Source organism: Oncorhynchus nerka, linkage group LG3, assembly GCF_034236695.1.
Source record: "Oncorhynchus nerka isolate Pitt River linkage group LG3, Oner_Uvic_2.0, whole genome shotgun sequence".
In the NCBI taxonomy this organism is placed as follows: Eukaryota; Metazoa; Chordata; class Actinopteri; order Salmoniformes; family Salmonidae; genus Oncorhynchus; species Oncorhynchus nerka.
The window spans coordinates 46,068,933-46,093,900 of NC_088398.1; the positions used below are offsets into that span (position 1 = coordinate 46,068,933).

At 42.6% G+C, this 24,968-nt stretch overlaps 2 protein-coding genes across 3 annotated transcripts in view; both read right to left on the bottom strand.

The window, feature by feature from the left end:
- The window catches only part of LOC115109235 (lysosomal cholesterol signaling protein-like), a 110,347-nt gene that overhangs the window by 47,270 nt on the left and 38,109 nt on the right, over positions 1-24,968 (bottom strand). The window lies entirely within an intron of this gene.
- Positions 1-24,968, bottom strand: part of LOC115109212 (obg-like ATPase 1) — a 46,376-nt gene that overhangs the window by 17,976 nt on the left and 3,432 nt on the right. For both annotated transcript variants that reach the window (XM_029633908.2, XM_029633900.2), the window contains exon 5: positions 3,054-3,229. In XM_029633908.2, the coding sequence (XP_029489768.1) occupies positions 3,054-3,229 (176 nt within the window). The remainder of the gene's footprint in view (positions 1-3,053; positions 3,230-24,968) is intronic.

Here is a 24,968-nt window from a genome sequence, read left to right on the forward strand (position 1 = left end):
GAATGAACAAGAAGCCATTAAAGGAGATGAAAAAGAATACAAACCCAGCAGGGTACAGGGTAATTATTTCCTAAATGCACGGCATCCTGATGACCAAATGAACAATGCCTGCTCGTATTGAAACAGGAGAGGCCGGGCTTTGACAGGGATGGCACGCACAAGGCCCCCCGCTCTCTTAAAACAGAATAAAATGCCCTCTAGTGAGTCGCACTAAGTTCACCTGTTTGGCACACGCCATATTCAATAAGGACCATCCAATAACAAAAGTATGAAGAGAGAAAGAAAGGGGAAGAAAGAGAGAAAAGGTAAGGCTAGTTGGTTAGTAATGTGTGTGTTATTGTAAATCCCTCAGGCTCTCTGCAGTGAGCAGTCATTGAATATGCACTAGTCAGGTACTAATTACACACTGTTCCTCCTGGAGAAAATATTAGGCTTTTCCAGCAATGTTTGCCATATTCATTACTGAAGCAGTTGTGGGTTGAGAACCCACAGGCAAGACTGGGCCATGACAGGATCTGGGAGCGGGAATGGGTGGGAACATGGGAGGGAGGCAGTTATAAAAATTTGTAATAAAGAAATTGAGCCTATTATTGTTGATCCGACCCCCACAGAAATTAGCGGAACACATTCTTTTTGTTCCTTTCAACTTAACCTCCCCCTTCATATAAAAACTCCTCCACCCCCTGCAACACTCCCCCTACCTCCTCTTTCCTCCCCAAACCCTCGCAGCACTTCACAATCACAGAACCCTTTAAAGAACAGAGGAAAAGAGCCTGCCAGAGCCTCAATTACACAATGGCAGAAAAAGCTCCACACACTGACCCCCAGGCAGCTGCATTCCCCCTCTCTGCACATCTCTCTCTCCGCAGGAATTCTAAAGGCCTTTTAGTCAGGCAGCCAGAGTGCGGCCAGCAGGAGAGAGAGCAGGAAGAGCTCCGCACAGTCCGCCCGCGTCAGCCCAAGTCTTCACAGAGAGATTAATCATGTGTGAAATGGAAACAGCAAACGGCCAGTGACACAGGCTGAACTCGCTCCAGGTTTCCCTCATCAGCTCTGGGCCTCCGTGCAGCGCTCCTCTAACAGGCAGGTGTTAATAAAAGGCATATGGGTCCCACAGGGGTCAAACACATACGCCTGCCACCAGGAAACACTGCTGGGGGTCCTAGCTGCTGAATATTATTGTTTGTTACGGACAGGGAATTCTGGGATGAAACATTGTCCTTGCTCAATGTACATTATGGTCTCAAAATGGATTGAAGTGATCATAACAACAGTCTTTTAATAGGAGTTTGAATAGCACATTATATATGTTGCAACATTAGGCCTATACAGTGTTTCACAATATGCAAAGACATATTTGCTTGTGAACCCACAATCAGCCAGTTGAATTCATGCTGAATAAATACATGCATGGTTCAATTGGCCGAGTATTCTCAGAAAAGGGCAGATGGCATGGTTTCAATCACTTTTGAACAAGTGCAGATATCATGTCTATTTTATAACAGGAATAATCAGCCTCAGTTATAAAACACCCCATGTTTGTCTCAGTCCTATCAATACCCAACACATGTAGGTAGCTATAGAATATTGAGTAACATCATTATTTGTATAGAAATGTGTATAATATGTCACACGACAGAAATGTAAATATCTGTACTTAAATGCGTGTTAATTCAGTATTCAGGCGTATTTTCGAAAGAGAGAGGACTAAGTGAGGAGCTCTGGGAAAACAAGCTGCAGCTACAGAAATCAGTGCTTCATTCTACGTTCTCGTTAATTACTCAGTAAGTGCTAATTATTACCGTTTAAATTCAAAATACATGGTATTTACCTGGTTATTTTATGGTACTCAAGGCACTATAAAAGGACGTGCTGCTAAACCATTTATTTATTTACATTAAGGAGAATCATGGTATATGGTGGCAGAGGTACTGCCTACCCTAAACCTGGACATAAACAGAAGGACGAAAGATGCTCTCAGTAAAAATTAAAAATAAACTCAGCTGAATGTGTCAAATACCAAATTCAGCCTGTAAGAAATGCAGCATTTGATAAGGACCATTCTCTCACTTCTAAAGGAGCCGTCTATAGATTTCACTTGGCAAGACATACACAACCTTTGACAAGTAATGTAAATTATTTTTATTCATTGCCTAAAATTGTCAGCAATTATGTGCGTCAGCGGCCACCTGCCTGGCCTGAATGGCTGCCCGTCTGCCGGGCTGCTAAGGGGGATTACTCTGAGGGGGACCGACCGGCCGGGGCCCCTGCAGCAGGTGAAATGGCCCCGCTCGTTAGTGTAATGAGCGGTCAGAGGCTCCATGTGCAGGGGTTCTGAAATTGAGCACGTCGCTCCCTCTGAAAGGCCAGATTACCTCGCTTACTCGCCCATTCTGCATTGGGTCACACTCCCTCTGCCCTGCACAGAGCACATCATACAATCACGACAGAAGCAGAACTACCACAGTGAATACCGCAAAGCTTCGTTATATATATCAATATTATTACATAGGTTTGGGCCCCGCATGCATTTCGACATGATATACAGTATATTTCGACGCCCTCTAATCTTACACAGTCTATTCTGTGTCTCACTGCGGAGAACCGAAGAATGTTCTGTCAAAGCACATTTATTGTATTCATATCTGGGATGTGGGATTGTGGGTCACCCATTGTATGGCCTCACCCAATTTCCAGAAACTGCTGTGGGTGCGAGAGCGAGCTAGCGAGAGCTTTGCTGTGATTTGAGTATTACTTCAGATGAAAAGAGGCTTGTGAAAACACTTTCATTAGCCCAGCACTGTGACCCAGGGTTAGCAGCTGAATACCTAACTCTCTATTCATGATTTCAACAGCAGAAAACCCCTGACCCCCGATCACTTTCAATCTCAGAAAAAGAGAGAGAATGGCGCAAAGAGAGGAAGGAGACCCTATGGGGGGGGAATAGAAAGAAGAAAAAAACCTCATTGACACTGTGTGTGGAACGCAGGGTTATTATTTGTGCTCAGGTGCTGTGTGGGAGCTGCATTGGACATGCTGAGACATTGACTCACGTATTCAGGTTTGAGTTTCTTGTCGCTTCCCCTCACGGCCACCTTCTCCAGCTTCTCCATAATGGGCCCGATCATCTCCTCATCCTTCAGCCTCAGCTCCTCATGGATGATCTCAATGTCCCTCACTGGGTCCACGTTCCCCTCCACATGGACAATGTCCTCATCCTCAAACGCACCTACAATACAGCAAGAGGATCACATCACTATAACACACTACCACATGCACAAGTACTTGAACCTTTGCTGTAGCTACAGAAATACATACAAGCACACACCACAGGAGGTTGGTGGCACCTTAATTGGGGAGGACTGGCTCGTGGTAATGACTGCAGCGGAATGGGTGGAATGTTATCAAATGCATCAAACATATGGTTTCCATGTGTTTGATGCCATTCCATTTGCTCCGTTCCGGACATTATTATGAGCCGTTCTTCCCTCAGCAGCCTCCACTGATACATGTGCACACACACACACACACACACACACACACACACACACACACACACACACACACACACACACACACACACACACACACACACACACACACACACAGCATCATCAGGATCAATGGCATCGACTGTTCCTCAGGTCACAAGTTGTACTATGAGTACTGAGATCACCAACAATGATTACATTCTCAGGGGAAAATTGGACGAATAAATACATCCACTTCAAAAAGCACAGTGGGAGAAAACCATGGTAAATGTAATAGCCAAATCACAATACATTTGACTATTCTACAAAATACATACCGTAAGCAAGCACACGTTTTGTAAGCACCACTATGAATCTTCAACTTGCAGCGTCATGGTAAATTCCTCTAACAGTTGTGGGCTCCCCCTTTTACTTACATGGAAAACTTTAACTCTTTGCCAACTTTAGTACCCCAATGTGTGAGTTTAGCCAAAGGCGTTTCTGTTTTTATTGTGCTGAGAAACAAGACAACTTTCTGTACCTGTGCCTGTGCCAGAATGTACATCTGTATGGTGTGTAGCTAGTTAATTTCTAAGAGGCTGTCTGGCACAGCCTCTTAAAATGGCAAGGTATAAACCAAAAACAAACAGTTAAATAATGCCCACCTGGAAATAAAAATGTATTCATACGTAAAATATTACTGTAAATATAAATACATAAAAACAGGGCCTTCCCTCTGCTAATCAATGGCCTAGTTGCAATGGTCTTGATGGTGATTAGATAATGAAGCACTTAACCACACAATTTAGCCAGCCACTGATGATGTCCTCCTCCTGATTCTGGAGAAGGGCTCAGGGTTCCGGCCACGGGGCAGGAATGGAAGGGTAGTGGGAGGCATCTGTCAGACGGGGACTGACATCCTTTAACACCAGTCATGGCCATCTCTCTGGCCCACTATCTACTATGTCATTAACTAGTGTCAGCACAGTGATCGTTACCATTCACCCAACTGGCAGGTGACAAGAATAATTTATGGCTTCCGGTTGATATTTTAACTTGTTTTCGGAAACTTTTACTTCTATAAAGCCACGAGTAAAACACCATGTAACTGAACACAAAGATGTTGTTTCTGTGTATGGTTAAGCTCATGAGCAATATACCCTTACACATCTTCTTCTACCTGACAAGCATTAACAATGAGTTTTTTGAAAATCATTTCAACTGTTTTCGTAAAACACTGATCTTCGGTTGCACTTAAACCTTACATTTTCACGATAAATGAAGCTTTATCATCCACCTGTGTAGCAGGGTTGTGCTAACTTCAAAATTGAATTGAGAGAGCCTCGGAAATTCCAATTAAATTCTAGACGTTGAATTAAATTTGTCGCAAACAGGATACAGAATTGCAATTTGAATTTGAATTAAAAGGAAATAGAATTTCATTTAGTGAAATTAAATCAAATTCAAATGCCTCTCCTATTCTGTATTAGGTGTAATCTATAACAATATACATATTGTACATAAAACGTGTCATTATATACATGCATCGCTATCGCTCATCCATATATTTATATGTACATATTCTTATTCATTCCTTTACACTTGTATGTTTAAGGTAGTTGTTGTGAAATTGATAGATTACTTGTTAGATATTACTGCATGGTCAGAACTAGAAGCACAAGCATTTCGCTACACTCGCATTAACATCTGCTAACCATATGTATGTGACCAATAACATTTGATTTCATTTGTTGAAACAATAGATTTTCAGGACAAAATCTTAAAATGAATGATTAATGAAAACAAAACCTATATGCGAATATTCAAAGTCATTATTTTTCATTAATCACAACAACAAACAATATGGGGGAAATACTACATTTCCCAGGATCCACTACTTTAATCCTCAAGTTGGCCCTAAAGCTTTAGAAAAAAAGCCAAACAAATGAAATGATTTGTTGCCATAAATTTGCTTATTCTAAGCACTAACGTTAAAAGAGTACAGGAAATGAACATTGTTTCCAGAGAAAAGTGATATACTATTTGTTATCTAGTGACCTGTCAGATTCAATGAAACTCATGTTCTATGACTAAGTGGAATTTATTCGAATTGCACTGAATCGCTCCAACTGACTTCCGGGTTGGAGCGAGCGGTCGCATCTGCACTCGGTCCGCAGGTAGTATTACATTTCATTACATTTCATTATAGTACAACGGTTTGATTTGTCTAATCTTAGCAATTTCTTCTTAGCTAGCTACATAGCCGTCTTTGTATCATAGATAATTGCGTAATTATCGTATTTCGTCGTCCTAACGCAGTCTACACTGCCCTGCAGCTAGCCAGCTAGCTAACGTCCACCGTTAGCTAGTCCACCGTCTACCGATTAGCAACGGTTTGATTTGTCTAATCTTAGCAATTTCTTCTTAGCTAGCTACATAGCCGTCTTTGTATCATAGATAATTGCGTAATTATCGTATTTCGTCGTCCTAACGCAGTCTACACTGCCCTGCAGCTAGCCAGCTACCTAACGTCCACCGTTAGCTAGTCCACCGTCTACCGATTAGCAGCACAACTATTACACTCAACTGAACGACTTGATTAGTGTAGTGTTAGCTAGCTACATAGTTGTCTTTGCTGTCTTCGTATCCAAGATAATTGTGTAGTTTAGAGTGTGTAGTTTTAGAGTGATTATCTTAATTTACCGAGGTTAGCTAGCCAGCTATTTGTCGTCCTTAACGTAGGAGACACTGCTAGCTAGCCAACAGCTAGCCAACGTCTACCGAACAGAACTTCCGCACTCAACAATCCGGTCGCATTTTGCTTCGCTCCACAGGTAGTATCACATTTTTCATTTCATTTCATTACAGTACAACGGCTTGATTTGTTTGATCGTAGCTAGCTACATAGCTAGCTACATAGCCGTCTTTGTATCAAAGATAATTGTGTAGTCTTGAGCGATTTCCTAGGTTAGCTAGCCAGCTATTGTCGTTCTTTTAACGCAACGTAACGTAATCAACACTGCTAGCTAGCCAGCTAGCCCCGAATAGCAGCACAGTAGCACAGTAGAAACTATTACACTCAACGGAACGACTTGATTAGTGTAGTGTCAACAACGCAGACACTGCCAGCTAGCCTACATAGTCAACAACGCAGCCTCTGCCAGCTAGCCTACTTCAGCAGTACTGTATCATTTTAATCATTTTAGTCAATAAGATTCTTGCTACGTAAGCTTAACTTTCTGAACACTCGAGACGTGTAGTCCACTTGTCATTCCAATCTCCTTTGCATTAGCGTAGCCTCTTGTGTAGCCTGTCAACTATGTGTCTGTCTATCCCTGTTCTCTCCTCTCTGCACAGACCATACAAACGCTCCACACCGCGTGGCGCGGCCACCCTAATCTGGTGGTCCCAGCGCGCACGACCCACGTGGAGTTCCAGGTCTCCGGTAGCCTCTGGAACTGCCGATCTGCGGCCAACAAGGCAGAGTTCATCTCAGCCTATGCCTCCCTCCAGTCCCTCGACTTCTTGGCACTGACGGAAACATGGATCACCACAGACAACACTGCTACTCCTACTGCTCTCTCTTCGTCTGCCCACGTGTTCTCGCACACCCGAGAGCTTCTGGTCAGCGGGGTGGTGGCACCGGGATCCTCATCTCTCCCAAGTGGTCATTCTCTCTTTCTCCCCTTACCCATCTGTCTATCGCCTCCTTTGAATTCCATGCTGTCACAGTTACCAGCCCTTTCAAGTTTAACATCCTTATCATTTATCGCCCTCCAGGTTCCCTCGGAGAGTTCATCAATGAGCTTGATGCCTTGATAAGCTCCTTTCCTGAGGACGGCTCACCTCTCACAGTTCTGGGCGACTTTAACCTCCCCACGTCTACCTTTGACTCATTCCTCTCTGCCTCCTTCTTTCCACTCCTCTCCTCTTTTGACCTCACCCTCTCACCTTCCCCCCTACTCACAAGGCAGGAAATACGCTCGACCTCATCTTTACTAGATGCTGTTCTTCCACTAACCTCATTGCAACTCCCTCCAAGTCTCCGACCACTACCTTGTATCCTTTTCCGTCTCGCTCTCATCCAACACTTCCCACACTGCCCCTACTCGGATGGTATCGCGCCGTCCCAACCTTCGCTCTCTCTCCCCCGCTACTCTCTCCTCTTCCATCCTATCATCTCTTCCCTCTGCTCAAACCTTCTCCATCCTATCTCCTGATTCTGCCTCCTCAACCCTCCTCTCCTCCCTTTCTGCATCCTTTGACTCTCTATGTCCCCTATCCTCCAGGCCGGCTCGGTCCTCCCCTCCCGCTCCGTGGCTCGACGACTCATTGCGAGCTCACAGAACAGGGCTCCGGGCAGCCGAGCGGAAATGGAGGAAAACTCGCCTCCCTGCGGACCTGACATCCTTTCACTCCCTCCTCTCTACATTTTCCTCTTCTCTCTCTGCTGCTAAAGTCACTTTCTACCACTCTAAATTCCAAGCATCTGCCTCTAACCCTAGGAAGCTCTTTGCAACCTTCTCCTCCCTCCTGAATCCTCCTCCCCCTCCCCCTCCTCCCTCTCTGCAGATGACTTCGTCAACCATTTTGAAAAGAAGGTCGACGACATCCGATCCTCGTTTGCTAAGTCAAACGACACCGCTGGTTCTGCTCACACTGCCCTACCCTGTGCTCTGACCTCCCTCTCCCATTCTCGCTATACACCAAGTCACTTGGCTCTGTCATAACCTCACATGGTCTCTCCTATCATTGCTATGCAGACGACACACAATTAATCTTCTCCTTTCCCCCTTCTGATGACCAGGTGGCGAATCGCATCTCTGCATGTCTGGCAGACATATCAGTGTGGATGACGGATCACCACCTCAAGCTGAACCTCGGCAAGACGGAGCTGCTCTTCCTCCCGGGGAAGGACTGCCCGTTCCATGATCTCGCCATCACGGTTGACAACTCCATTGTGTCCTCCTCCCAGAGCGTTAAGAACCTTGGCGTGATCCTGGACAACACCCTGTCGTTCTCAACTAACATCAAGGCGGTGGCCCGTTCCTGTAGGTTCATGCTCTACAACATCCGCAGAGTACGACCCTGCCTCACACAGGAAGCGGCGCAGGTCCTAATCCAGGCACTTGTCATCTCCCGTCTGGATTACTGCAACTCGCTGTTGGCTGGGCTCCCTGCCTGTGCCATTAAACCCCTACAACTCATCCAGAACGCCGCAGCCCGCCTGGTGTTCAACCTTCCCAAGTTCTCTCACGTCACCCCGCTCCTCCGCTCTCTCCACTGGCTTCCAGTTGAAGCTCGCATCCGCTACAAGACCATGGTGCTTGCCTACGGAGCTGTGAGGGGAACGGCACCTCAGTACCTCCAGGCTCTGATCAGGCCCTACACCCAAACAAGGGCACTGCGTTCATCCACCTCTGGCCTGCTCGCCTCCCTACCACTGAGGAAGTACAGTTCCCGCTCAGCCCAGTCAAAACTGTTCGCTGCTCTGGCCCCCCAATGGTGGAACAAACTCCCTCACGACGCCAGGACAGCGGAGTCAATCACCACCTTCCGGAGACACCTGAAACCCCACCTCTTTAAGGAATACCTAGGATAGGATAAAGTAATCCCTCTCACCCCCTTAAAAGATTTAGATGCACTACTGTTCCACTGGATGTCATAAGGTGAATGCACCAATTTGTAAGTCGCTCTGGATAAGAGCGTCTGCTAAATGACTTAAATGTAATGTAAATGTAAATGAATTAAATTCTACTTCCTGTCACTCAAATTCAAATTCAAAATCCTGTGGGGTTTGGCCAATTCAATTTCAGTTTTAAATCGTGAGTTGAATGAGAGTCAATTCCAAAATTCTGAATTGAGCACAACCCTGCTGTGTAGTGTCTGTCAGGACATTGAAGCTCAGGTTAAAGCATTGCTGTGTTAATGGAAGATGCATGATATGTTTGGCATCTGCGTGTTTTGGCGAAGAGTTACTTTATATTCGAACAGCACTCCCGCTTGAAGTGTTGACACCTCAGTGGAGAGGAGTGTTGACAGTTGAGGCCCAGTGAGGAAAGTACATCATTTGATTGATTCATGCCACTTATCATGGCTGTCATACTTCTGATTTAGAACAAGTTTCAACCATGATTCATGTTGGAAATGTTGATGATTCATGGCATGGATGGGTGTTTTAACAGGTATTACAACACTGCAATTTCCTGAGACTTCCTCTCCCCTGTTTAACTAATTGAGTTATGTGCTGTGTTATATTTCAGCAATAAGGCCAAAGGGTGGCCAATATATCACGGCTAAGGGCTGTTCTTATGCACGATGCAACACGGAGTGCCTGGATACAGCCGTTAGCCGTGGTACTGTATATTGACCATATAAAACAAACCCCAGAGGTGCCTTATTGCTATTATAAACTGGCTACGTAATTACAAAAGTAAAACTTTTTTTTTTGGTCATACCCGTGGTATACTGTCAGATATACACTACCGTTCAAAGAATTTGGGTTCACTTTGAAATGTCCTTGCTTTTGAAAGAAAAGTATGTCTTTTTTCCATTAAAATAACATCAAATTGATCAGAAATACAGTATAGACATTGTTAATTTTGTAAATGACTATTGTAGCTGGAAACGGCAGATTTTTTATGGAATATCTACATAAGAGTACAGATGCCCATTATCAGCAACCATCACTCCTGTGTTCCAATGGCACGTTGTGTTAGCTAATCCAAGTTTACCATTTTAAAAGGCTAATTGATCATTAGAAAACCATTTTGCAATTATGTTAGCACAGCTGAAAACTGTTGTTCTGATTAAAGAAGCAATACAACTGGCCTTCTTTAGACTAGTTGAGTATCTGGAGCATCAGCATTTGTGGGTTTGATTACAGGCTCGAAATACCCAGAAACAAATAACTTTCTTTTGAAACTCGTCAGTCTATTCTTGTTCTGAGAAATGAAGGCTATTCCATGCAAGAAATTGTCAAGAAACTGAAGATCTTGTACAACGCTGTGTACTACTCCCTTTCCGGAACAGAGCAAACGGACACTAACCAGAATAGAAAGAGGAGTGGGAGGCCCCGGTGCACAACTGAGCAAGAGGACAAGTACATTAGAGTGTATAGTATGAGAAACAGACGCTTCACAAGTCCTCAACTGGCAGCTTCATTCAATAGTACCCGCAAAACACCAGTCTCAACGTCAACAGTGATGAGGCAACGCCGGGATGCTGGCCTTCTAGGCAGAGTTGCAAAGAAAAAGCCACATCTCAGACTGGCCAATAGAAATAAAAGATTAAAGTGGGCAAAAGAACACAGACACTAGAATAACTCTGTCTAGAAGGCCAGCATCCTGGAGTCGCCTCTTCACTGTTGACGTTGAGACTGGTGTTTTCCGGGTACTATTTAATGAAGCTACCATTTGAGGACTTTTGAGGCGTCTGTTTCTCAAACTAGACACTTGTCCCCTTTCTCAGCGGTGCACTGGGGCCTCCCACTCCTCTTTCTATTCTGGTTAGAGTCAGTTTGCATTGTTCTGTGAAGGGAGTAGTACACAGCGTTGTACGAGATCTTCAGTTTCTTGGCAATTTCTCACATGGAATAGCCTTAATTTCTCAGAACAAGAATAGACTGACTAGTTTCAGAAGAAAGTTTTTTTTGTTTTTGGACATTTTATGCCTGTAATTGAACTCACAAATGCTGATGCTCCAGATACTCAACTAGCCTAAAGAAGACCAGTTGTATTGCTTCTTTAAATCAGAACAACTAATTTTAGCTGTGCTAACACAGGAGTGATGGTTGCTGATAATGGCCCTCTGTACACCTATGTAGATATTCCATTAAAAAAATCTGCCGTTTCCAGCTACAATAGTCATTTACAACATTAACAATGTCTACACTGTATTTCTGATCAATTTGATGTTATTTTAATGGACAAAAAAATGTGCTTTCTTTTAAAAAACAAGGACATTTCTAAGTGACCCCAAACGTTTGAATGGTAGTACATATATACATTCTTTATGTGCATGTTACACTGGCTTCTTCTTCTTCTGACATTACACAAACAAGCAATCAATCTATGGAACTGCAACTGCTTACGTCACCATTCAATCATTTTGAACTCTGATAGTGTGATGAGATCAACAACAACATGACAGATTAACATGAAATCAAATTTGCCAGTCTCATTCGAGTCAACAGAAGCTCTACACCTTGGTGCAAGCTATCATGATCATGCGTGTCGTTGTCATACTCATGGTAAAATGAACTTATCCAATTACACTTTGCCTAATCAGGCTGTTTTGGTTCCTCTCCTCTTCCAGAGGTACTCCACAGTATAAACAGTTCACTTACGCCACACAGAAAGAGGCCAATCAGTGGAATTATTGTTTTGCTGCTCCAATTTGCCAGCTCCCAGTTCTACACTGATTGGAATGAAAATGTGCTATTGTGTGCACGGTCCCTTCATGAACTTAAAATGAAAATAACGCAATGTGAATCATCTGTGAGAGGCATCAATGTATATACTGACAAAGGATTGTCATTCTTTTTTGGGATAGATCAAACAAGAATGTGTGTGAGGGATAATTGTTCTATGGGCTGTATCTCTAATATACATATTTGTTGGAAAGGCTGGACATAACAATAACAGTCATATGTTGACAAGGTTCATCTTCTAAATAACAGCCCTCTCAACCAACGGATAACTCACTATTACAACACACGGAATTCACAAGTGGATTGTGAGGAAGAAGCTGTACCGTCTAGGTTGAGGAGCAGATGATCCCCTAGCCCTTCAGTGATCTACCAACAGCCTTTACTGAACACTACGCTCCAAAGTCATTTACTTTCATTTCCTCTAATTTCACATTTACATCACACCAGGCCCATTCAGGCCTTAGTAACTGGGCTACTATCTATGCATGAGGAGAAAGAGGGTAGAAGAAGAAAAAAACCCAGAGGAGGTAAATCTCCACAATTAGGCCTTTAACGACTGGGTCTGGGTAGGCCTCTGTGAAGACGGCACTTATGAGACTGCGGCGCCACACAAAGCCACAAGGAAGACAGTAAAAAAAAAAAAAAAAGAAGAGGGTGGGGGGGGGGAAGAGAGCCTGGTTTCAGGAGTCAAGTCTATCTTCCAATTAACATTTTACTGCTTTGTTTCAAATACTGTATGTTTTGAAGAGACCATTAGCAGGTGTTCCTTTATTGACTGAACAAAGGGCTTTATCTTTTAAGGGCCCGAGCGGCACAACAATGCTCTGACCAGAGAATGGCCGTAAAGAGTGGAGTCTGGGGAAGCCTTGCCTCAGCAAAGTCATGGGATAGGACTCTTACGTTAGAGCACCAATGAGAGCACCAGTAGCAGCACCAGTGGGAGCACCAGTGGGAGCTAGGGACTAGGGAAACAGAGCAACAGTGCCTATCTCTCTAACATGCACTGCCTTCTCTTTTGTTAGCATGTCTAAATAGATTGACTTTGCCTTTTACAGCATCTGCGATGTAGAATTCCATTCCCATAGTGAAAATAATACAATTCACAGACATAAGAAATTACAAATAGGTATTGAACAAGGTCTGTTAAGTCTCTAGTTCAAATCATTTGGCACAATAATGGGCTCATTGATTGTTTTTGGTTTTACAGCTTGTTACTCCTCTGGGTTGCTGACATGTGAGCTTTCAATGAACCAGGGTGACAACTGTTTCAAGAGGCCGTATATTTTCAGTTTGTAGAGGTGAAACACTTGAAAACATGCAGCTAGTTTAAGGGACTGATGTCATTACTTTTCCCTCAAGTACAAAAACAAGGAGAGACAGGAGAAACATGTCACAAGTAAATACTGATCAAAATGACTCCTCTGGGCCTCCCGAGTGGCGCAGCGGTCTAAGGCACTGCATCGCAGTGCTAGAGGCATCACTACAGACCAGGGTTCGATCCCTAGCTGTTTCACAACCGGCCATGATCGGGAGTCCCATAGGGATTGGCTCAGCGTCGTCCGAGTTTGGCCGGGGGGCTTTACAAGTAGGCTGTCAATGTAAATAAAAATCTGACTTGCCTAGCTAAATAAATGTTAAATAAAAAATGTATAAATCATGTTGCTACCTGGAGAGGCTATATGGTCAACATAATTCAGTCAAATTACAGTCATCGCTGAGGCCGAGCTCCTGCCATCCAGGACCTGTACACCAGGCAGTGTCAGAGGAAGGTCCATAAAATTGTATGGCTGATGTTTTACGTGCTTCTAACCAAATGTGTTATTTTTGTATTAGAAAATTGCGTTGTTTGTAACTAGTTTTTATATCAGTCCCTTATTTTGTACATAATGATGCTGCTACCATCTCTTATAACCGAAAATAACTTCTGGACATCAGAACAGCGATTACTCACCACGAACTGGTAGATGCTTTTCCTTTAACGAGTCCGACGTGAAGGATATACTGCATTCCCGGGAACAGGCCCAAATCCACGTCATTTGCGTGAAGAGAAGACAGAGAAAAAGGGGGTGGAGGTCGGGCTGCCTTCTGTGAAATCGTAGGCGAGCGAGTAAAACCCCACTGCCATCCGCTCTATTGACAAACATCCAGTCATTGGAAAATAAAATCGATGACCTAAAAGCAAGACTAAACTGCCAACGGGACATTAAAAACGAATATCTTATGTTTCACCTAGTCGTGGCTGAAGACGACATGAACATCATACAGCTTGTGGTTTCTACACTGTATCGGCAGGATAGAACAGCAGCCTCTGGTAAGACAAGGGGTGGCGGACTAAGTTTATTTGTAAACAACAGCTGGTGCACGATATCTACGGAAATCTCAAGGTTTTGCTCACCTGAGGTAGAGTATCTCATGATACGCTGTAGACCACACTATCTACCGAGAGAGTTTTAATCTGAATTTATCATAGCTGACTACATACCACTACAGACCGATGCTGGCACTAAGACCACCCTCAATGAGCTGTATACCCCCACAGGAAAACAGGAAAAATTTTATCCAGAGGCGGCGCTCCTAGTGGCCGGGGACTTTAATGCAGGGAATCTTAAATCTGTTTTACCAAATTTCCACTAGCATGTTAAATGTGCAACCAGAGGGGAAAAGAACTCTAGACCACCTTTACCCCACACACAACACATACAAAGCTCTCCCTCGCTCTCCATTAGGCAAATCTGACCATAATTCTATCCTCCTCATCAAACAGGCAAAGCGTCAATACAGGACTAAGACCGAATCGTACTACACCGGCTCCGATGCTCGTCGGACATGGCAGGGCTTGCAAACTATTACAGACTACAAAGGGAAGCACAGCCGAGAGCTGCCCAGTGACATGAGCCTACCAGACGAGCTAAATTACTTCTATGCAAGTAACACTGAAACATGTATGAGGGCATCAGCTGTTCCGGACGACAGTGTGATCACGCTCTCTGCAGCCGATGTGAGTAAGACCTTTAAACAGGTCAACATTCACAAGATCGCAAGGCAAACGGATTACCAGGACGTGTACTCCGAGCATAAGCTGACAAGTGTCTTCACTGACATTTTCAACCTCTCCCTGTCTGAGTCTGTAATACCAACATGTTTCATAGTCCCTGTGCTCAAGAACACTAAGGTAACCTGCCTAAATGACTATCGACCTGTAGCACTCACGTCTGTAGCCATGAAGTGCTTTGAAAGGCTGGTCATAACTGACAACACCATTATCCCAGAAACCCTAGACCGACTCCAATTTGCATACCGCCCTAACAGATCCACAGATGATGCAATCTCTATTGCACTCCACACTGCCCTTTCCCACCTGGACTAAAGGAACACCTATGTGAGAACGTTATTCATTGACTAGAGCTCAGCGTTCAACACCATAGTACCCTCAAAGCTCATCACTAAGCTAAGGACCCTGGGACTAAACACCTCCCTCTGCAACTGCATCCTGGACTTTCTGACGGGCCACCCCCCAGATGGTAAGGGTAGGCCAGAACACATCCGCCACGCTGACCCTCAACACGGGGGCCCCTCAGGGGTGCATGCTTAGAACCCTCCTGTACTCCCTGTTCACTCATGACTGCACGGCCAGGCACGACTCCAATACCATCATTAAGTTTGCCGATGACACAACAGTGGTAGCTAAATAGCTAATCAAATAGCTAATCAAATAGCTACCGGCATTGACCCTTTATTGCGCTAACTCTCTTGCATTGACTATATGCACACACACTGGACTCTACCCACAAACTCACACATGCGTACACTGACATCCCAACACACACATAGGATGTGTTGGATACTAATTTGAGCCAGTTGGTATAGCAGGAGAATTACCCTGCAGCAACAGGAAATGTGAATTATTATGTGGATTATAATTAATGGACATTTTTCATTAGGTCAAATCGAGTCTGAAATTTTAAAACTGAAATACACTAAAAGTTTGCATTTCTCAGCAACAAAAGAGCGATCAAATTATCCTACATCTGTACACACACTACATAAGCCCACACATACATAGCAGGTGCACAAATGCATACTGACTCCACACACACTCATTGACACGTACCACATACGCTGCTGCTACTGTCTATTATCTATCCGGTTGCCTAATCACTTTACCCCTACCTACATGTATATAGCTACTTCAATTACCTCGTACCCCTGCACATCGACTTTGGTACTGGTACTTCCTGTATATAGCCACGTTACTATAAAAGTCTTTATAGTTATTCACTATGTATTTGTTCCTCGTGACACTATTTCTATATATTTTTTTTATCTTTATCGTTAACTCTGCATTGTTGGAAAGGGACCCGTAAGTAAGCATTTCACTATTAGTCTATCACGGTTGTTTAAGAAGCATGTGATAAATAACAGTTTATTGATTTTATTTGACTCACTGGCTGCTAACTTCCTGTGCATGTTTTCACATGCGAGAGGGGGAAGAGCAGATCTGAAGCGCTTGCATTCCTGGCCCCGCTTTTAAGATGTTCTATACAAATCTAATACCGCAATTCTCCTGGTATTCAAAGCAGTAAAACTACTTTATGAGTTTGTCAGGAAAAGCCCATTATAGCCGTCTTCCCTGCATCAAAACACTGGCAATGTAGACAGGATTATTTATGTTGATTTCTTTTTATATATATCATGAAGAAAAAAACTGTTGATAGCAGACTTACATGTAGGACTCGTCTCACTTGTTTTGGGTTATTTAGTTTCTCAACGGATTGCAAAAATGGAAAATACATCTTTATCTAAAAAGAAATGTTTAAAGACATCAGAAATTGTATGTTTGTATATCTAAAAGGACATCCTCATGTTTCCGGCAAGAAACCATATTTCCGAATTGATTGTAAAGAAATGACAGTGTTTCATCCTATGAATATCAGTCGGCTACCTCAAGGTATCTCCCATTCCAATATAATCTCAAGCCAATTGCAGTACTTCCAAACAAACCGATGTATCAAATGTGTATCCTTTCAGCAATATTTTTGTCACTGCAAATAGGTGCCAAAGTGAAGAGCTGACATCTGACTGGGAAGATAACCTCTCAGTCTAGTTGGATATTTATGCAGTTGAAGAATGAATGTACTGGGGAGGCTACCGTTTTCATTAACTCTGATAGACAATAATGGTGTTCATTCGCTTTTCATTTAAGTCTCCTCTGTCATTTTTTTAAAGCCAGTGGGTCCGAGAGCGCCTTGATTGAAAGGAACCATCGTATGCACATCACTGTTGTCCCACATCATTCAGAGAACAAACCTTTTTAGATTCTTAACTACCATAGCGGTGCTGATTGCACAGGCACCAGCAATTTCCTAACCAACCGCAACCTGAACAATGATGTGTTCGGCTTTCAGACCCTCCAGCCTTTCAAAAGGTGAATCATTTTACAGTTTGGAAAGGGATCACCATAGCAACTCCTCTTTGAGGGGTTTAGAATCACCGTCCAATAATTCTATGATCATCGGGCCCAGCCATTCCCAATGGTTCTTTTCACAGCAGACAGGGAAGGGGGGCAGGAGGAGGAAGCAGAAAAATTCTAGTCTATTTCAGGCAATTCATCCGCCAAGCCCCATTAGAATTCAAAATATTTCGACCTTCAATCACCAAGCATGTTATCTGGAGCTGCTGTGATCTCCAGTCAAGATGGGTAGACGTTTTAGTCTAATCACCCACGATGAGTGGAGGCTGACAAAAACTCTTCATTCTGCCAGAATCCCAAATGCTCATTTAAACGGTGAGACAGTATATATCAACACAGGCCACAAACACGCTGGAGGAGGATTCATGGTTTCCACCGGTAAATAGAGCAAAATGCCGTGGATCCGCTCTGTGTCTCTAGGAAATCACATCACTCTGTAAGATAGCAGATGATATAATTGCAGGAGTACACACACACACACACACACAGAACAGCACATAGGCTGTGCATTTCAAAAAAAAAAAATGATTGCGCTCTTACAGAACATAAATAGGAAGTAACTTATCCCATCGTTTCTTTGCTCTGGCGATTAAATTAAACTCGAAATCGAAATGCTGTAATAATTGAATATACATACATGGAATACTTGGAAATTGGGCTGGGGTCACGTCAGATACTATTTCTCTGAATACTGGAAATAGTTTGGAGTATGTTGTAATGACTACGGAGTACAAATCACACTGTGATCAAACTGCTCAACAAAGCAGTGACAAATGCTCCCACATACAAAACATGAGTTTAGACTAGTTAGTTACATGAAGTGCCTCTCTAGTAACGGAAACAAAGGTAAAACACAACCATTTGTGCATTTTGTGGCTATCCAACTGAACAATAATTTCTGTGAATGCAGTGTGACTAGCTATAAGCATTTCGCTACACCCACAATAACATCTGCCAAATATGTCTTTGTGACCAACACATTTTGATTTGATTTACTAGGAAGCTACAGAGTGCTACATTATGCTTTCATCACAGTCATTTCCTTTCCATCACAAACAGTATTTTACAATGTTACCAGTGGATGATTATGTCAGTCATGTTTTTACCCAGGGGACACAGACACTAGAAGTGCCTAAAGGTCAGAAGTAACAGGGCGAGTTGTCATCACCAGAGGTTCCTGTCTACAACTTCTCTGCGAGTCACATGATCACCCTCCACACCAACACCACACAGGAAGGCCAGCATTCAGTCTCATTCCCCAGACTCCCTTTGACATCATTTGGCAGATACATCAATGCAATAGGTAAATACTACCAGTATCTGGGTTGTTGACTGGCAATTTCTTACGTTCAGATGTTCAAGTTCAACGTTTTTATTTATCAAATTACAGACAGCAAGCACTCCCTGAAATACTTGATATTACTGTTAAAGATTCAATACTCTGTCAATATGTCCACATGTAAGATATAGTATCGTAATGCTTTGCTCTGCCTTCTTCCGCTGGTTTAAGTAGAATCTTGGTTAAACGTAGTAGTATGCAGGTGCTCAAGGCATTTTAGAGTGAGAAGAGTGGGAGACAAGAAAAACTGATGTTTTCCAATTGGTTGACCACATCCAGTCTTTGTGGATGAATGTACTACATTGTATGCTACTTCTTTGGCTACGCACATTGAGCAATTAATACACATGGATGAGAATGACTCACAACTATGTACAGTATCAGGCTATGGCGAACAGATTCATAAGCATAAGATTTCTGATACTGCCTTTGGCCTGCTCATGCCGCTACTAGGGAGTAGTCTGTGAGCATCCTGTTTCTTCAATAAATAGTTGGAGATCAAACCAGTGTGAATTAGGCCATGTGGGGAAGCATATGGTTACTGGTGAGGGACACAGAACAGTCGAGCTAGAACGTGTCCGTGTCTGAGGAAGAGGATCCAACGGTGTTACAGTCACTGTAGAAGCACTGGGAGCACATACCCTTCAAACCATTCCCTTGTGAAATATGGGAAACTAAGGCATTCAATAGAATCAGCTTTCAGGATGCCAAAATGCTTAATAGTTTTTGGAAGGTTATGTTAAAATCAAATCCACTGTTTATACCATTTTTTTAAACCATAGGGGTTGAAAAATGTTCATAACATGCACACTACTGGGAGAATTGAGCAACTTGGTCTGACTTGACTTCAAAGTTCCAACGCCAGGCTGAAAAGCCTGTTTGACAACTGTCTGGCTTCCATAGGGCTCCAGCTGAGGTACGTAAAGTCGGAGAACGCACTGTTTAGAACATAATCACGCACTTCATCAATATGCCAACCAGTTAATGATACAAATATACATAAACAAGAGAGTGTTGTTTTGACTATAGAACAAATCATAATAGGAACCTATCGCAATAATCGAATTGAAAGGGGAAAGTAGGGGAAAGTAGTGTCTATGGGAAAGTAGTGTCTAGTGTCATTCAAGGAAAATGAAACGATAGCAGATAGGCCTACATTTACAAAGGGTTTCCATAATGGTCATTGGGAATAAAGAAAAAGGGTTCAGTTTTACAGCTGATCTAGTGTACAGTATGGCTGAGGTTTCACAAACCTCCACCTCATTGGATAAGAATCAGGTCAACCAGTCCTCCAGTTTGGCACAGGCACATGCACTAAAAAGCACTTCACTGACACTCGGCTAGTGCTCTGCTCTGTAAGATGTTTGGAGAAACACGTTTCTAATTTTCAGACAAACATACTGTTCCAGACAAGAAAAAGTGTGCTTACCCCAACCGTATAATCAAGCAATATAAAAGAAGTGCCTGGAATATTGCAGCCTGTACTGTAATTGCAAAACAAAACCAGCAATGTTTAATGGGTAACTTGTGGAACATACCGCTTAGTCTCTAAGGAGTCCACAGAGGGACAACAATGGTGTGTCAAAACAGATAGTCGTAAAGTCCCAGTAAAAGCATCCACATAATTTCATCCCTATTTAGAAAGACTGTTTTCTACACACAGAAAAAAACAGAGCTGGTTTTGGTTTGAGGATCTGCTTCATTCTTTGTGTCAACAAAAAAAGCAAGCACATACAGTGTCTAGTGAAAGCCTACACAACACAACACTGGCAAAGTTTTCCCATTTCCCTGCCATAAAATTAAATAAACATTTATTTTTTAAATTGGGGAGTTTCCGAGGGATCTGCATAACCTACTCCACACTTTCAGAGTGAAAGAAAATTGATAAAAATGGGTCCAAATTAATACAAATTTAAAAAATGTCTTGATCGTGCATGTCCTCACACCCCAGAGGTACTACTTGTTGGTAGAAGCGCTTTTGGCAGCCATTACAGTTGTGAATCATTTGGAATATGATTTTTCCAACTTCTCAACACCTCTTGGAAAGCCATTCTGGTATGTCTTTTGCATTCACATGTGTGTAATTGTCCTGCTAAAAAAGATAACTCCATCCCAGGGTTAGGTATTCAGAAGACAGAGGCAGGGTTTCCCCTTTTTACTAGGGCTTTCATTTTTATTTTGATCCTGACAAACTCCCCAGTCCCTTGTCGATGACAAGCATGCTCATAACATGATGCTGCCACCACAATACTTGAAAATACAGAGGATCAACATTGCATTCACTCCACATTACTGGCCTGTATGGCAAAGTGAAAAGAAGCAGGTGTTAAAAAATATATTCCAAACCATCCATTATGTTTGCAACAAGCCCGTTAAGTAATACTGCAAAACAACACAGCAAAGAAATGCACTTTTTGGCCTAAATTAAAAACAAAAGGTTTGGTTAAAATCCAATACAACACAACAGAGTGAAACCCTCTGTATTTCCAAGTATTGTGGTGGCAGCATCATGTTATGGATATGTTTGTCACAGGCAGGGACTGGGGAGTTTGTCAAGATCAAAGAAAATATAGAAGGAGCAAAGCCCAGGTAAAAACTTTTTTTAAAGTCTTCTGAAAACCCTGGAATAGTTATATTTTTTCTGCAGGACAATTACACATATTTTAATGGCAAAGACACACCAGAATGGCTTTCCAAGAGGTGTTGAGCGTTCCTGAGTGGTCCAGTCTCAGTCCTGGCTTACATTTGCTTGAAATCTGAGAAAATGTTTGAATATTGCTGTCCATCAATGATTATCGACCAAATTGACTGAGCTTTGAAAAACTTTGACAAAGACAGTGGATGGGCCTATATGTTGCTACGCAACGCTCCTCAGCTCGGCAACAAAAACAATAACAATGGTGGTGGGGCGGTCAGTGGCGCTGTTACCCCCTACTGCGGATTCCATCTCTGAGGCAGCAAAACGTGAAGACTGTTGAAAGTGTGGTGAGACTTTCACTAGCGGCTGTACGTAAGCACGTATCATTTGACGCAAAACCCGAATAACAACATCTTGGAAATACATTTCAATGCATCCATAAGTACAATGTCAAAACAAAGTCATTCAGGTAGATAGAAATATAAGCCTCTAAATGTAAGCCCCTGGGAAGCCTCTAAACGGTGTTTAGAAACAATATTAACACGGCTGCTTCTCCCTGAGGCCACTGCAGACAGAAGACAACACAGTATCACAGGAAACATACTGTATCTGTATCTTTAGTCAGAATACAAAAGGGAGAGGGGGATACCTAGTCAGTTGTACAACTGAATGCCTTCAACTGAAATGTGTCTTCCGCATTTAACCCAAACCCCTCTGAATCAGAGAGGTGCGGGGGGCTGCCTTAATCGACATCCACGTCTTCGGTGCCCGGGGACACATTCATCTAGTGATGTAACGTCTATATAGTACATGTTATACCTGTTAAAAACAGTACAACCTCACTAGAACAGGGATTTCCCAGAGACAGTCGACAAAAGTAATGGTCACAACGTATCCTCCGTAGGCAAATCTCACCTAACATGACTTTGTCCTAGTGAGTAAATCATTGCTATAGCTTAGTTACAGTGGGTGGTCCTCAATTGCATCAACAAAAGCAGACAACCTCCTCTCAGACCAGTTGTCTAAGGGAACTAAATCCTTCCATACACAACACACCCTTTCATGAAAGTCATTTAGTGTACACTGGCGCAGCCTCCACTTGATACTGTACTATATTTCAATAGTTTGTTATAATAGCTAGGAAAGGAGGCTGCATTGTGATGCATTTCTGTGTATTTGAAGAGAATATAACCGAATGCCTTCTTCATACCTTCTTAATCACAGGACAAATAGAAACCGTGTAGAAAGCAAGTGGCAGCGGGATATCCGTTCCACGGCTGTGAAGAAATATGAAAATGTCACAAGCTACACATTTGAGATATTCATCAGAGTCCTGAGGTAGTTCACGACGTCCAGTCTGTCACACAAAGTCAGTTGAAAGGCTATTGGAAAATGGCCTCGGATCTGAAACGACACACTTATACTGTCCACCAAGTAATCCCTTGCAGAGATGACCTGGGAACAATATGAGAAAATGGTCTGTATTTTAACCCTGTCCATTTGACTGCTCTCTGCCTGCCACAGCCTAGTCACTAATCAGAGCTCTTTTCATATAATGGCAAAGTCAATAGCAGCATACAATCAGTAAACAAATTCAGCAATTTTTAAAATAGCCTCCATCCACATTTTTGTAGCAGCAATTTAAATTATTCTAGCGTGTAACACGTTAATTATGTAAGACAAAGACGATGTCGAAGGCACAAAAGAACTTCAGGCGTTGACCTAGACAAGTGAGAAGTATTTTGTGGGGGTTGTTTTGCGAATGCACTCACATCTGTGTATTTACTGAGAATACAAAAGGCTGTTAGTGGGCATGATAAACCGAAAGCAACAATGCTGAATTGTACCTGTATTACAGAATGACCTTTCAGCTTTCACTGAACAGCGCCAACTAACCCTAAGAAGCCATTTATCTGCACAAAAATGAGGGAAAACTCAGCAATGTTTCAATATATTTAGTGTGATGCAGGCTGGTATTGCATTGATTTCATATCATTTATAGGATATGTCATATAAAACACAGAAATAAAATATTAAAGGCCCAGTGCAATCAAAAATGTGATTTTTACTGTGTTTTCTATACACGGGAGTAAACAAAACATTAAGAACACCTCTTTCCATTACATACTGTCGATTGACCAGGTGAATTCAGGTGAGCTATGATCCCTTATTGATGTCCCTTGTTAAATCCACTTCAAATCAATGTAGAGGACGGGGAGGAGACAGGTTAAAGAAGGATTTTTAAGCCTTGAGACAATTGAGACATGGATTGGGTACGTGTGCCATTCAGAGGGTGAATGGGCAAGACAAAAGATTTAAGTGCTTTTGAACGGGGTATGCCAGGCGCACCGGTTTGTGTCTAGAACTACACCACTGCTGGGTTTTTCAAGCTCAACAGTTGTTTTTAATGTTTGGTATAGTCAGTGTATATTTCCACACTATGAGGTTAGAATAATACTGTGAAAATGATGATAATGCCCTTTTAGTGTAAGAGCTGTTTGAAAAGACAGCCTGACATTTCAGTCTGTTTTGGCCTGCCTAAGGGGTATCCTACATACCTGGTTTGAGGAGTTAACGAGGTAACTTTGGTCAACTCTGAGTTCAACTCGGGATAACCAGCCATACGAAAGTGGCGCTCACATTTTAGTCAGCTAAATTTCTATGGCAATGAATCCTTCAGAACTAACCTGCTCCGGGGCAGGCTAAGTCACAGCTAACTCCCCTTACCCTAAATGAAATGACTGAGCCGCGAGTTGAGGACCAATGAAATCAGATTCCCTCCCTCTTGCAAAGATTGCGTCATCATCCCCTTCATTTGAGGAAGACGGCTGATTCAAAATTTTATTCATCAAATGTATTTTTGTGTTAGAAAATAGTAAAATACCTATCACATTATTTAGTAATGACAGAATGCATTTGAAATGTAAAACTTTTGTATGACTTAATAACATTATTTTATCGATAGGAGTGGGATGAAAGTTGCTCATGTATTGATAAGCACATCAAAGATGGCATTAACTATAAGTAATAAAACAAAGATGGCACTTCTTAAAAGCCTATTTCACACCACAGCCTGCTGAATTTGCAAGATACATTTTCCTTCATTTTGATTTTGGCACAAGTGAAAATGTGGCACTGACTTGCCCATGGGTTGACGGTTTCAACAATGTCTCAACGAAGAGTTCGGTGTTCGAACAGCGACATGCACGCACAGCTACAAGCCTCCCAGAGTTAGCGGCAGGCGGACAAGCAATATCCACCATTGTAGTACGTACTGTAGTTCGGATGAATCCTGAGCTGGAATGTGATGCTAACTGAAGCTGGTTAGATTTAGAAAATGTTTGCTTCGCAGGATACCCCTCTGGTGACATCTCCAGGCGGTAAATTAGTTAATCGACCAATAAGAAATAGAGTTCCAAACCTCTCTGCCAATAACAGCTAGTTTTTATTTTACAATCCTAGCAAAATTCTTGCTTGAGAAATTGCTCTTTGCTGAGAAGCTATTTTTGTGTCTTTTTGACCATTTTAGTTGAAAACAATCACAGTAAGTGAATTAATTGTTACCCAGAAATGATTTGATATTGAGATGAATACGGCTGCATTGGGCCTTTAATCTTACT